This window comes from Excalfactoria chinensis, chromosome 8, assembly GCF_039878825.1.
Source record: "Excalfactoria chinensis isolate bCotChi1 chromosome 8, bCotChi1.hap2, whole genome shotgun sequence".
NCBI classification, from domain to species: domain Eukaryota; kingdom Metazoa; phylum Chordata; class Aves; order Galliformes; family Phasianidae; genus Excalfactoria; species Excalfactoria chinensis.
In genome coordinates this window covers 13,206,152-13,219,890 of record NC_092832.1, presented here as the reverse complement: position 1 = coordinate 13,219,890, position 13,739 = coordinate 13,206,152, and the positions used below count along the sequence as shown (strand labels likewise).

At 45.2% G+C, this 13,739-nt stretch overlaps 1 protein-coding gene across 5 annotated transcripts in view; it reads left to right on the top strand.

Moving 5' to 3' along the window:
- Window positions 1–13,739, top strand: part of RASAL2 (RAS protein activator like 2) — a 150,650-nt gene that overhangs the window by 25,218 nt on the left and 111,693 nt on the right. For 2 of the 5 annotated variants that reach the window (XM_072342613.1, XM_072342612.1), the window contains exon 1: window positions 4,580–4,768. The exons of the other annotated variants lie outside the window; for them this stretch is intronic. In XM_072342613.1, coding sequence (XP_072198714.1) covers window positions 4,720–4,768 — 49 coding nt within the window. In that variant the 5' untranslated portion in view covers window positions 4,580–4,719. Of the gene's footprint in view, window positions 1–4,579; window positions 4,769–13,739 lie in introns of those variants that run through there. 5 annotated transcript variants of the gene reach the window in all.

Here is a 13,739-nt window from a genome sequence, read left to right as displayed (position 1 = left end):
CTAACGGAGGCAATTAGGCTGCTGAGAACTCCTTGCAGCTGAGGTCTGCCAGGCTGGCACTCAGGGCCGTCTGTCAGCCACAAAGGCTTTCCCCTTTACTGGCAGTGACATAATTTGTGCATTTTTCAAAGACATTTCCTCACAGTTCAGATTTCCCATCTTCTGAATTTAGCTTCTTGTCTTTTTTAAAGACGTGTGCATCTCAAATTACAGCTCCAAGGCAATCCTGAGCATTGCCTTTCCTTGAACGTTTGTGTAAGCAATTGTCTTGCAGGATAGAGAGCAGAGTGGGAGAGAATCTGCAAGTTCTTCCTTATGGTGGAATAGAAAACCTTTCCCTTCTTTACGGACTTTGTGTTTGGTCCTCTTCAAGATACTGGGTTAACTCCAGCCAAGATCTGCTTGTTGTGTATGTTGTGCCGAGTGTTTCTCATCTCCAGCATGGTGAAGCTTATGTCTGGAGGGGAATTTTTTTGCAGTGGGATGGCCCTGGAGATCCCTTCCCTAAGGACAGATGTCTGCACTCACTGTACTTGACTTCTGCTTCCCTCTAGCAGAGGATCTGATCTCTGCTTCCTGGCCTCTGTTTGTTGTTTGCTTGCAGTGGGGTTCTTTTTTGGCAACATTATTGCAGTACTGTCCTTGTCCTGCTGTAAGTTAATGGTGACATTAAGTTTTGACCTCTTTGAGGATACAACTTCAAATACAACTTGCTGTCTTACCAGTGCATCTTTGGAGCTGTATGTGACCCCTCTCTTCCTACAGAATCACAGCATGGATGGTTCAGAAGGGACCCTGAAGCCCTCCAGTCCCACCCCTGCCATGGGCTGGCTGATCCCCCCCCCAATCTCAGGCTGTCCAGGGCCCATCCATGGCCTGGGACACCTCCAGGGATGGGGCACCCACAGCTCTTGGCAGCACTGTCAGGATCTTATTACCTACAGATGTCTCATAAAGTGTTATCATATCATGTTCAGAGTTAGGTGAGTTTTTCCAGGCAGGTGTGGAAGGTGGGGAATTGGTGCATATCTGTTAACTTCAGATATGAACATGTGAATGTGAATATATATTTTTTAATAACCTGCAAGTCTTTCATCTTCTTTTTTTAAGAACTTTGAATACAGACAATGTAAATACCTCAAGAATGGTCAAAACTATTACCGTGTCGTTGATCTCCTCTATTGACCCGTCTGTGAGATATTTAATCTCTTCTTTTTAGGGAAGTGTGTGTTTCTCAGTTTCAAAAGCATCCTCCCACCTCTCTGTGCATCACAGGAAGCAGCTCCTGCTGCCTCCTTGTCATTGTGCCACTGTTCTTTCAGGGATGGCTGAGCACTCCAGGCTTTTCCTGTGGCTGTGCTGGGGAGCAGCCTGCCCCACACCCTGGTATGCAGGCACCTGAGCCAATGAGAGACCAAGCCACCAAGAGCTTCCTTGCCAAACCCACCTTGAAAGCCACCCCAAAGGACCTGCATCCGTCTCCTGGATGCCCTGCATCTATTCTGTACCTGCTTACTCTAACAGTAATGCAGTGCTATTACTTGGCCGCCCATATTGAGGTTTACAGTAATCATTCTGATTTCAAAAGAGCATTTTGCTTCTAGAACGAGAAGTGATCAGAACTTTTGGGGTCTGCCTAGGGACAGTAGCTGTGGACTTCTAAAGTGACCCATTCAGCTGAGTGCCCAAGAAACAAAGTGACTTAACTCATTGCTTATATTTAGTATCATTACCTACTGCATTAGGTTCTGTTTTCTTCTGTTTCTGTTCAGGAAGGTTAACAGGGAAAACGCCCAGCAGAAAGCATTTGTGTGCTTATCAGAGGGCAAACGCATGGAAAACATTGGGTCAGTGTGCTGGATGTCAGCTTTTTTTTGAAGAGCACATGGAAGGAGGAGTATTTAGGGTTGGGGAGAGGATGTCCTTCCTTTCTGGTGAAGCTGAAGGAGGTGTTCATAGATCCTCGGTTCAAATGTGACCTGAAATCACAGTGCCCTCCTGTTTGCTTAGTTCAGAGCTGTGTATCATAGATATGAGATCCTAAACATAGCATGTGCAAAGGGGTAGGTGCCAGGAGAGCCATGGACCTGGGCAGGCTGAGGTTGAGAGGCAGCACAGCTCCTTGCGTTTCCGGAGCTAGCGAGGAGCTGTAATCTGCTCTCATCACTAAAGTGGAGAACATGCAGATGGATTTGGTGCGTGCCTGGTGAAGTCACTAACACTGGAGGAGCACAGAAGAAGCTGAAAACTGTTTTGCTAACCTGAATCCTGTGTGCTGCTCATTGTTCTCCTCATTCCCATCTCTGCACATTATGGTGTTAGCTGATCCCAAAAACTTCTCCAAGGGGTCAAGCAGCCAGACAGTTCTTTTAATGTGACCTCAGCTGAATACCCCATTCAAGACCGTTTCTCTTTTCTTTATGGTGTGTCAGAAGCAGCGGAACGGCTGTTGTATTTTTCCCTGTACGAAGACAAGAAGGAATGTGACTTCTCAGAGCACAGCTGCTGGAAGCAGTGCTGTTTTCTTCCCCCTCCTCCCAGGCTGTCTCATCCTGGGGTTTGTTATGGTTCCTGCACCTTCAGAACCAGGCTGAGGAGCATGGGCTGCCTTGGTACCCAAACTGATCACTCCGTAGGATGCTGCTGCTCTGCATAGAGTCTTGTGGTGTCTCCTGAGATTTCCCCTGATAGCAGCATCACCCTGCAGAGCAATCCCTGTTAATATTTGTGTTTTAATTGTTTCAGCACTTGGCAGGGGTGAGGGCGTTAATATGAAGCCTCCTTTGTCTGGCACATCTGAAAGGATGATTTGTGTGTAGTGCTGTCCCAGCATTATCATTATGTCTGCACAGTGAAATTCTGGATGTCTTTTTGTAGATGTGCACATAAACACTTGTATTAAGGCAGTGAGTTGTATTGGACTCCACAAACCTCTCATTTTCTTCTGCACAGATCTCTTTTCCAAATGAGGACAGGCTGTTGCATGGATTTCTTAATGCCCAAGTGCTGCTTTCCCTGCATGGTGTTATTGCGAGGTGAGCAGCTGAACCTCCTCAAGGGCTGCCCAAGAGATCAGAGAAGGTCCTACAAGGTCCCAGCATGTGCACAGGGCTGTTGGAACCAGGCACTGCCCTCTTGCATGGTGTGGATCTGTATCAATGTGGTAGGAGCTCCAAGCCCAAATGTGCGCTCTCATTTCATTGTTGGAGATAATTAATTGGTTTTGAATCCTAATATTAGAGGTGGAGGTTGACCACAGGACCCACGTAACTGTCACACAGGGAAGAGCCTGTCTTTTCTGACCCTGCTCCTTCAATCCTGCATTCTGTGCCTTCTGGAATAGCAGCAGTTTCGTTTTACTTTACATGCGTGGCATGATTTGAGAACTGAGTGTGCCATAAAAGACAGGATGGGAAGAGGTGGTCTGTGGCACCTTTTAGCAGGCAGTTCTGCAGGACAATAACAGGGACATGTGCTGAATAGTCACAGATATTCAGTGTTTCAGCTTAAGCAGAAGAAAGCTTTTTTATTATTACAGTGTTCTCGGATAGAAAAATGAAAATAGCACACGGCTCTCTGAAAAGGCATGAGGTGGCAGCTCGCTCAGAAAGGCTCTTTTTAAAAATCATTTTGGAGCAAAGCACTTCCAATCCATTGGCTTCCTTTTTGTTCAGCCTCTTGCTGCCCGCTGTGTTGTTTTGTCTAAGAAATCAGACCGCTGTTGGGCATTATTTCCTTAGTGTTATCCACAAAGATACTTGCTGGAGAGCTGGTGCAGTGGTTTTGCTGTGCGAAAGCAGTGGGTGCTGTGTGCCAAGAGGTGGGAGCTGCTGCAGGTTAAACAGCATTGCAAGCCGGTGGAAGGCTGAAGGAACCTGGAGCTGTGTGGGTGAGCGGGACATCTCTCCAAGCACAAGCAGGCTGCTTTTAAACATCAGAGAGGATGGAATTGCCTTCTGCCCCATCCCTGCATGCTCCTGCTGCCATCTGCCATCACTGCTGGAAGCTGGTGGCTGCCGATGGCTGGACTGGGGTCAGAACTGGAGTTCCAGCCACCAGCTCTGATGTGGACCCAGGCTCAGTATACCTGCCTACTGCATATGGGTTGGAGACAGTGGTGCTTTCCTGGGGGCTCGTTTTGGCATCAGCCTTTCCCTGTTTGCCTTCAGGAGTGATGTGAAGTCTTTCTTACTTGCTCTCAGCTTACAAGGTGCTTTGTGCTGGAAATGAGGAGGCTCTCCAGAGTAGGAAGCAGTATCTCCTGTTTGTCTTGAGTTGTCCTATCACGACAATGGCTTCAGAATTTGCCTGATGTAAAAGTAAGGTTTAATCTGACGGGAAGATGTCTGTGTATTTAAAATAGTTACTTCTAACCAGGGCCACTCCCTGCTTTTGTCCTTCCCCGCCGGACTTTTCAGCTTCACTTGGCTAGCATGCACCACTTGTTTACACCAGAAATATTGGAGCATGAAGAAGGAAGTCGGTACGTTTAGCACTGATTCAGTTCCAAGCTTCCTGTGCGTGTGCACACACGTGTGTGTGTGTGTGTGTGTGTGTGTGTGTGCAGCCTCCTCCATCTAGAGCCTGTGCAGCCTCCACAGAAGCAGCAGCAGGACCAGCGCGGGCAGACACAGGAGCTGGATGCTGGAGGGTTTTTTAAGCTCTTCCACCCAGTTTGGTTCGGAACAGGTTTAGACAACAACGGGTAAAAATTCTGGTATGGCAAGCCTGGTGAGGAAGATGCTAGTGCAGACAAAGACATGGAGCGGTGAGTAGGAGAAACCTCTTGCTTGATGGGAAAGATAACCGAGCAGAAAGCATTCTTGTGGATGCCTGCAAGCGGGCAGAGAGCTTCTGGGTTTTGTTGTTATATTCATGTCCCACTTCCAGTGTGAGATGGCTTCTTGGAAATGTCAAGAACTTTGTCCATTGGGGATGAGGTGATGAGAGGAACGTGCCAGCCACTGGGTAGACTCACACCTAAGCCCATTCCTCAGCCTGCCCAGGATTTCTGCCTTGGCTTTTGGCTCTGAGACAGCAGCTGTCTGTGGATGTGGGATGGCTTTTTATTTGAGGGTTTTCAATTTGTTGCTGAGGTTCAGTAGGTTGCTCTGCTGTTGCGTTGTTACAGAGATGGTTGTCTATTTGGGATTTTAAAATATTCTGGTAGCAGCAGCAGCCTGTGCCTGGGGTTTTCCATTTACATTTACAGTGTTTGTTCAACTCTTAATTGTGCAAATTAGAATAATTGTGGAGCTTGATTATATGTGGAGCTGGTGAGTGTTTTTAAGAGGCTGGCTTGGGAATTCGTTGTTGAATGTGTGTCTTCTCTGGCGTAGGTGTCCTTTCCTCATGCAATGCAAAGCAAACATCATAAACTGCCACAGCAGGGAATGATTTTTACCTCCATGTATCCCAGGGAGTCCATCTGTAATAGGGTAGAAATCTGAGCAGTGATTGAGGCCCAATGGGGTGAGGTATGGGGGTTCAGTGGGGAGCCTGCCCTGTGCTGGTGGTTGGAGGTCACAAGCTGAGCCTGGTGCCATCAGGTGTGTGCAGGTGTGTGCAGGTGCCCATGTTGTCAGTGTATGAGCCCCAGTAAACAGTTATTCTTGGGAAATTTGGCTTCTGTGCGAATCACTCACTGCTGTTATTCTCTCCACACGCAGCAGTTTGTTTAGTGTTTATGCAGGGGACGATGTAGACTCAGATGTAAGCAGTGTCTCTTGAATAGAAGTGATGGGCTGGATGTGCCAAGCACTGATGTCGCTGAGAAGGAGATTTGATTGGAAGCTGGAATTCCCTTCTAGCCCAAATCTACTTGTCTCTCCTCATTTACTCACGGCTTCTTAGAAACCATGAATTTTCTGCCTCTAGGAAAAGCGGAGATGTCATCTGAAGTAATCTCCTTTGATTACATTTTGACAGACACGGCACTAAATACAGAGAACTGAAGTGGAGATCTCTCTGATCTCATGATGAATAAACCAGGACTGGGAGTCAATTAACCAACCTTTGCAAGAAGAACCAGAATTAAAATAAATACAGATTTCTTTCCTTGTTTCAGAGAGGAGGAGACTGCAGTGATGGCAGTTGAAATCTCGCTTGACAAAAAGACTGTCGAGAATTAATTTGGAGAGAGCTTTTTCAGTAGAGAAGTCCAACGGCTAATAAATGACCAGAGCAAACATTTACCTTGCATGGGTTTCTTCAGTGTTTAAAAGTGCAATTCACTGATGACAGAAATGTATCCAATAGGGAAACATGTAATAAACATCAGCTGGGATAACTTTCTGCATCTTTCCAGAGTCCCTGGAGAGGCACTTTAGGCTTCAGTCTCATTATTTACACAGCAGGGATGTGTGTTAAATGTGTTTTTGAAAGCAGGCCCAGGATGTTAGGAAGTTGGGGATGCTGGGACTGATATGAAGTGCAGCTGCTTGGAGGCTGGTTCTGGGGGGATGTTACCTGTATGACAACCACCTGGATAGGGCACGTGCATCCAGGCACCCTGTGTGAAGATGTGTGCTTGGGGCAGTCTGGTTCCTGTACCTGGGCCTATAGAATAGCTATGGCTTCTGGGTGTTTCAGCTATATTCCATTTACTTCAACTTCTTTTACTGACCCATCTGTGTAAATATGTTTGAGGTTGATTGAGGAAAAGAACTTGTGAGCTCTTTGTGAAGTGCTGGTAGAACTGAACATCGTAAGGTTTGGATCTTTTTTTAACGGGGAGAGGTTATAAAGAGTGAAGGTCAGAGAAGACAAATGGCATTTTGCCAGCTTTGCAAATGCTGCTGTGTTTCTCCCCCCTCTCCTGAGATCCCTGTTACTTTTAAAGTGCTGTTTAATTTGGCTATCTGCTAGTCTACCGCTGCAGGAAAAAATGCAAATGACTGATTGGGTTTGAGGTGAAGCGAAAACAGCCTGAGCTAAAGAGGCATCTAAGTAAACTGAAATTGCCTCTTTGACATCGTTGTTTGCGTTGTGAAATATAAAAAGACAAATGGTATGGGAAACCCAAAGCGTTAAACAACGGCGAAGAAACAAAGGCTTGTAGAGAAGCCCTTAGCTAAGCAGTATCCTTTGTTTTCTAACTATGGGCTATATTTCTTTGTAATTAATGCATGAAATGACACCTGTGAGTTCAACCGCATCACTACAAAGGGTGCTGCCTTATCCTCTGCAGTCTGTGCAAGGTGATGTTGGATGCAAGAAGGCGTTCGAGGAGAGTGTATGTTGTCACATCAAAGCTCTCAAATAGCAAAAAGCAACAGCTTAATGGCTGCACCATCAGAACGTGACTCTCTGTGGCAGGTGGATAATGATAGTCTCACAGAAATCTCTGCTACTTCAGAGGAATTTCCAGGTACAAGGAACATCTTTTGTCTGAGAACACCGATAGATAATAAATCAGGGGCCTTACAGTAAGTGGCCATACATGAAATAGTACAGATTTTAAAAGCAGTGTGCACAAAGTTGCCATATCACAGCCCCGTGGCCAGGTGAGCTTCAGCCTTCATTTCATCACCTGAGTGCAATGACATTTATGGTGCCGTCCAGCTGAGCGTGCTGCTGAGCGCATTCACTAACAGCAGCATCCTGTGCAATGGGAATCCTGCAGCGTGGGTGTCAGGGCCATTCCAAGTCTGGTTTAAATGTATTAACGCTTTATTCTTTCAGCACTCAGCCTTTGGAATCACACCTTTAAAAACAAAATAAACGTGGCATTATGTTGTGTGTTCATTTTTCTTACATTGGCCCGGCACAGAATGTTGTGTGTTGTTTCCTCTGAACACAGAGGGTTGCTGTAGGGAGAGGAAACCAGGCAGCATTCAGAATCTCAAATGGAGTATATAAATGTGTATTTATGTTTCTTGGAAACAATAGCTTTTAATTGTTTGAAATTTTAATAACTCAGTCTCCAGAAGGGAAAATGGTCGCTAGGGAACCTCTTTAATTCCTACTATCACTTATTTCTGAAGTTACCTTCTGTGACAAGTACAGCTCTGTGTGTCTGTCTACGAATAACCACAGGGCTGTGTCAAAGCAGGCATTTCTTTGTTCAGCTTTCTGAATCTCCCAGTGCTCTCCTCCTAAGGTGTGAAGGATGTTTATAACACCAAGCGTGTCATGAAGCGCTTTTCCCTTCCCTGCAGCAGCTCTCCACTGCTACCTCCATGTAAATGAACACCAGCTATTGCCAGTGGTGTGAAGGCTCTGAGAGTTCAGGTTCCCATGCTGAGGTTTTTGGCTGTTATCATGATTAAATTTGCAATCCTGAGGGTTGCTATCAGATAACAGCGAGGGAGGGAATTCGTTTTGAAAATGAGGTTTCCAATCTTAGTAGGGCCTGAGAGGAGAGAGAGCGAAAGAGGTGGTAGCTGAAGGTAGAAGGAAGAGGAAATTTAAACTTTGAGTTAATACTGAAAGTTGCTTTGGGGCGGAAAGTTATAATTAGGCAAGTCAAAAATACAAACATACGTCAGTGATTAATTTCCTGCTTGTGCCTCTTGTCTCTAAAGCATAATAGTGCCGGTCTGAATCTTCTGACATTGCCAGTTAATTTCTGGGATGGTGGCGGGCCGTGCTGAGGTTCTTCCCTGAGCTGATTTCAGCTTTTTCCTGAGCAAGGGCTCAGAAATAACCACTCGTGCAAAATTGCAGCTTTCTAGCTGTCAGATTTCATGAGCTCTATAGAAATGGTCCAATTGGCACAGCCAGGTAATGGTGATAATGGTAAAGCTGCGGCTGAATGTCCTTGCTGCTCTGTACTGCGCTCAGAATCCCTGCAGTTAGGGGCAGAGATAATAAGTACCTGTTTCTTGCTCCTCTGCTCTTCCCCTTCCTCAGTACTGTGTGCCGTGTTTCACGGCTCTGCAGTTCTGAGCTTTAAATACAAGTTTATGCCCTCGTTTTCTTTTGTGAGGAATGGCGTTGCGTGCCGCCAATCTCCTTTGTGTTGCCTCGCTGGTTTTCATTCCGCTTAATTTTCCCAGTAGTACAGTTTGTGGCAATTGGCTTCAGTTATTTTAGTAAGAATCCTATTGTATCACATTTAATAATAGAAAAGGATGTGAGAGCAGGGTGTTTTTTTCCCTTGCCAGAATTACCCCAGAGTTGCCACCTTCTGGTTCATTCAGAAATTCCCTTAATGTCACCATGCAAAATGTAGAGCTCTTCATAGTAAAGGAGCTGATGCTCTCCTTTCTGTATTGCTTTCATTGCTAGCTTTAAAAGGTGTTACAAAGAGAAAATGTGAGTTGGTGTTAGACTGGGCTTGTTGTGTTTTACTTTTTTGCTTGTGGTATCTATTGATTTACAGTTCATTTGATTGTTGGCAGCTGCGATCTTAAGGAGGACCTTTAGAAATGGGCTGAAATCAAAGATGCATGTTATGGATGAATGCTCCTGTTAATTTCAGCAATACATAATCTCTCAAATTCCCTCTGGATTGGAATGGAACGAGTATGAGCTGTTGAGCTGTGAAAAAGGCAGTGAATGCAACAGAAAAGGCCCTTTGGTTTGATCCATCTATCGATTATGTTTGAGGGCTGTCAGGTGGGAAGAGCAGAAGGGAGAGGGGAAAAGTAACGGGGGGGGGTTGAAATCAGTAGGTAGATGGATGGAAAGCAGATGGGAAACTGAACTTTTCTTCCAGTGGATGTGATAATGGGATTCTGAGTAAAGAACTGATGTGCAATCTGTATAAATCTTGTTCTATTTCTGAAAACCTTCTGTGGGTTTGAAACTCCGCTGTAGACTGATTTCATTAACAAAGTGGGTTTATTTGTGCTTTCTCACCGTTGGTACAGGCTCCTCTCATGAGCCTTCCTTAAATGGTGGGTTTGTGAACCCACAGTCACTGAACTGAAAGGTTTAAAAAGCTCGGGGCACCAAAATGCTCCCACCAAGACAGCCTTGCAGCCAGAGCTTCTGCAGGGTGTAAGGGCCTGGAAGGGCCTGGTGTCAATAAAGCATTTTGGATTTGCAAATCTGTATTTAATGCAGGGTTGTAAATATAGAGAGCATAATTGGCTGTTCTGAAGCACTTTGGAAATGGAAATGCTGAGTCAGGTCTTGAAGCAGTGATGGAGCACCTGGTGGAAGGCAGGGCCAACCCAGGGGAGCTCAGGTGTATGCAATGTGCCTGAGTGACCAGAAGAGAGGGAGCCAGGATCCACCCTTGCCCAGACCTCATTTAAGTGTTGGCAGTGGAGGTGAGGGCATCTTGCTGGAGATCTCTGCATACTTGAGGTTTTCTGAAGGTAAGTGGCTTTTTTTCTTTTGCTTCTGTGCCCATGGTTGTTGTGTGTGAGCAAACCCTTTCTCCCTATAGCCTAGGGACTTGTTACTTTGATATTGTTGCTGCACTTTCCATTGTGTTACAATGTATGTTGCTCTTTATAGAAGCTCAGTGAAGCTATGAATGTAACAAGCTATGACCCAGGTGGTCTTGGTAGTGAAATAAGTGTTCTAAAGCTTTCAGTTGAGAAAGTTCAGTCTGATGCTGGAAACAAACTGGTTCTGAACGCATCCTGTTCAAGTTCTGGTGTGCGTTGGTTGTAAAGGAGAAACTGAGAAGATAGTTTGACAGGTTTGGTTAAAACACTAATATGCTCATTAAAAAAAGTGAAGAATAAAATAAAGCAGTCCAAGCCTTATTGAACTCTTAAGGTGATTTGTCTAGGATTATCTTGAGGATTGTCTTCTTATTTTTAATTGCAGGAAATTATGTTCCTCGAGGGGTTTATATATTAAGAAGATAAGCTCTGATTTATCCCTGATATTTTTTCCTCTTCTGTCCTGCAGTTCATTCCATACTAATAGCTACTTTTCTTCTGTCGGGATTTTTCATTATTATTATTATTATTTTAGACTGCTGATGAAAGGATGTGGTAGGCCTGATGAACAAGAACTGTTTTTTCTTTTGCTTTCAGTTGTCCTTCTGTCTCTACGTGTGTTTATACAGAAAGGTGATTTTTGGCCTGTGATGGTCAAATTTGTGCCAGTTGCATGGTGGTAAAATCTTGCAACTTCTCCCTGACCAGTGAGACCGTGTCTCAGTCCAGTGCCATGAGCGGACATGGTAGGGATGGGTTGTGGTTGGACTTGTGGTTCTTAGGGATCTTTTCCAGCCTTTATGATTCTTTTGTTCTCTGTATCCTCCAGGAGTCACTTGTGACCACCTGGGCTGCAATCTATGGTGCTCACCCTGTGTCTTAGGCCATGGCGATGGCTGCAGGGCCCTCTGTGGAGGTGTCTCACTGACCCCAAGGTCTGAACTGAGTTAAACTGAGAGAGGAAGTTGCGTGCTGTCCAGGCAGCATAGCCAAGCTTGTACTAAGCTGATCTAGGGCTTCATCTCTATTTGTGGCATTCCTGTGAGATCTGACATTGGCATTATCCTGCTCCATCCCAATGAGGAGGGGACAGGAAGCAAAGGCCTTGTATTTAATCTGTCGTGGCAGTGGTGGGAATACCAAACTGGGAGGATTTCCTGACTGTTCTTGTTTTTTTGGAAAGGAGAAAACAAAAACTTGACAACAAAAAAGCCCTTGTTCTCCTGGCGTCTTCCCTTGCTGCTCCATGCCATGTCTGTGCTCATCACCCACCCAGGCGGGACATTTCCAGGCTGCTTTTTGAAGATATTTATAAATAAGTTGAGCTCCATATGGTTTCTTTGTGGTTTGTTTTCTTGTTTTTCCCCAGATGATTTCTTTACCGTAAGTCATTTTAGTTGTGCATAATTGATCCACTTGTGGCAACTTGCATCTAGGAAGGGAAGTCACAGATTCTGCTTGCACTGCATCAGGGGTGGAGAAAAGGGGGTAAAAGAATGATCTGACAGTAACCTGAGCAATGATAGCTGCGGAGAGAAGCTTGTAAAAATCATATCATAGAATGGCCTGGGTTGGAAAGGACCACAGTGATCATCTGGTTCCAACCCCCTGCTGTGTGCAGGGTCGCCAACCAGCAGACCAGGCTGCCCAGAGCCACATCCAGCCTGGCCTTGAATGCCTGCAGGGATGGGGCATCTACAGCCTCCTTGGGCAACCTGTTCATATATCATAGCTTAGGTTTAATTTGTTCTGAAACAGTAAAAATAAATGTGCTGTGTAACTTTTATGAACTATAATAGAGTGGGGAATAGCAGGCAAAGATTTCTCCCTAGCCTCGTTCTGCCCAGCAAAATCAAGCCTTGTTTTTATAAATATCAATAGATCAAGAAGGGTAAAGGTACTTTAAGTTGTATTTTTAGTAAGGAGAAGTGCTTTAGTGCTGTACCTTCCCATACGTTATGGTTATGAACTGTGTACTGCAGTAGGCTTCAGAAAATCAAACTTTCAGGCTCCGTGTCTTCGATTCTTAGACTTTGTTTCCCAGCATAAATGAGGTCATCTCTACTTGTTGACATTCCCACGTGCTTTGGGAAGGAAGGTGAAACAGGAATCCATGGATGGGTGTGTGCCACAGCCTGGGGTATCTGTGATGGAAAGCTATCTGCTGTCCATGGCGTGGGGAGGGAGCGTGCTTTGAGCCTAAGATTAGGTTAATGCCATGGCATGGGCTTAAAAATCTGGAAAAGATAATGCTGCATTAACTCACACAGGCTAAATTTCTGCAGCACAACAGCAAAACACAACTAGTAATACTCCAAAAATATAACCGTGACTCAAAGAACTTTCTCCTTTTCCCCTCGTTCCCCCTCCTCCCCTCATTTCCTGCTCGGACACCCAAAGTCTGAAACTCAGAATGGTTTTTGAATGGGATTTTATTTTTTTTTCCCCATGCCTTCATTTAAAAAACAAAACAAAACCCTGTTTCTGAGGCTGTGACTCAGTGCTGCGGTGCCTATCTGCCTTGTGTCAGGATTCGGGCTGTCTGTGGGAAGCAGAATACATGCATACCCGAGGCGTGATGCAAGGTTTGAAATTGCCCCAAGTGCACTCGGAGCATCGCATGTGCAGATCGCACTGCGTCTGGCAGCCAGAGCCCCCCTGCTTTGCAGGGCCTCCTGCAGCTGCACAGGCGTTTGGGTAACGAGGTAAACAGTAAATAGGGGAAGGCTGTCACATTCTAAAACTCCGCTGTTGTTGGTTTGGGGGGTTTTCTTGTCTTAAAAGCCTATATTTAGATTTGGCAATGAGATTTATCACAGTAATCGGGGCATTGTTTGAACAAGGTCACCGATGTGTGTGCGTGTTTATCTCTGCTGAACTAGATTGCTTATTTGAAGTAGAAATACCTCCAAAAATATTATGCAGAGCTATTGAAAGCTTGCGTACTCCACTCCTGCAGCATGTGGTCCTTATTAGAAAATAGCTGCAATTATTCACGTTCAGTTTTGCAGATTTAAGTCCTGAGAGATTTAGCCATAAAGCAGCGGAGATTTGATTACATCCTGGTTTTATGTCTGACTGCTATATGAGTGTTTCGTATGTGTAAATCTTTTTATGAAGCACGGGCTGTGATATGTTACTAAGTGGAGACACATGAATGCTGTGCAGTTGGGATCCACGTGCTCGTTAGCCTGGTCTAGCTTCAGTGGTTGCTCACGCAGTTATAAAAACCAGCTAAGCTTTGTGTGTTTTATTTACAGCAAATATTTGCTTTTGGTGTGGATGGTTTGAAGCTTCAGGATACAATTTCAGTGTCAGACTTGATTGCAAGCAAGGATTCTGGTCTACTTAGTAAGGATGGAGCGCAGTTGACCGATGATACCTCATTGTCTACTG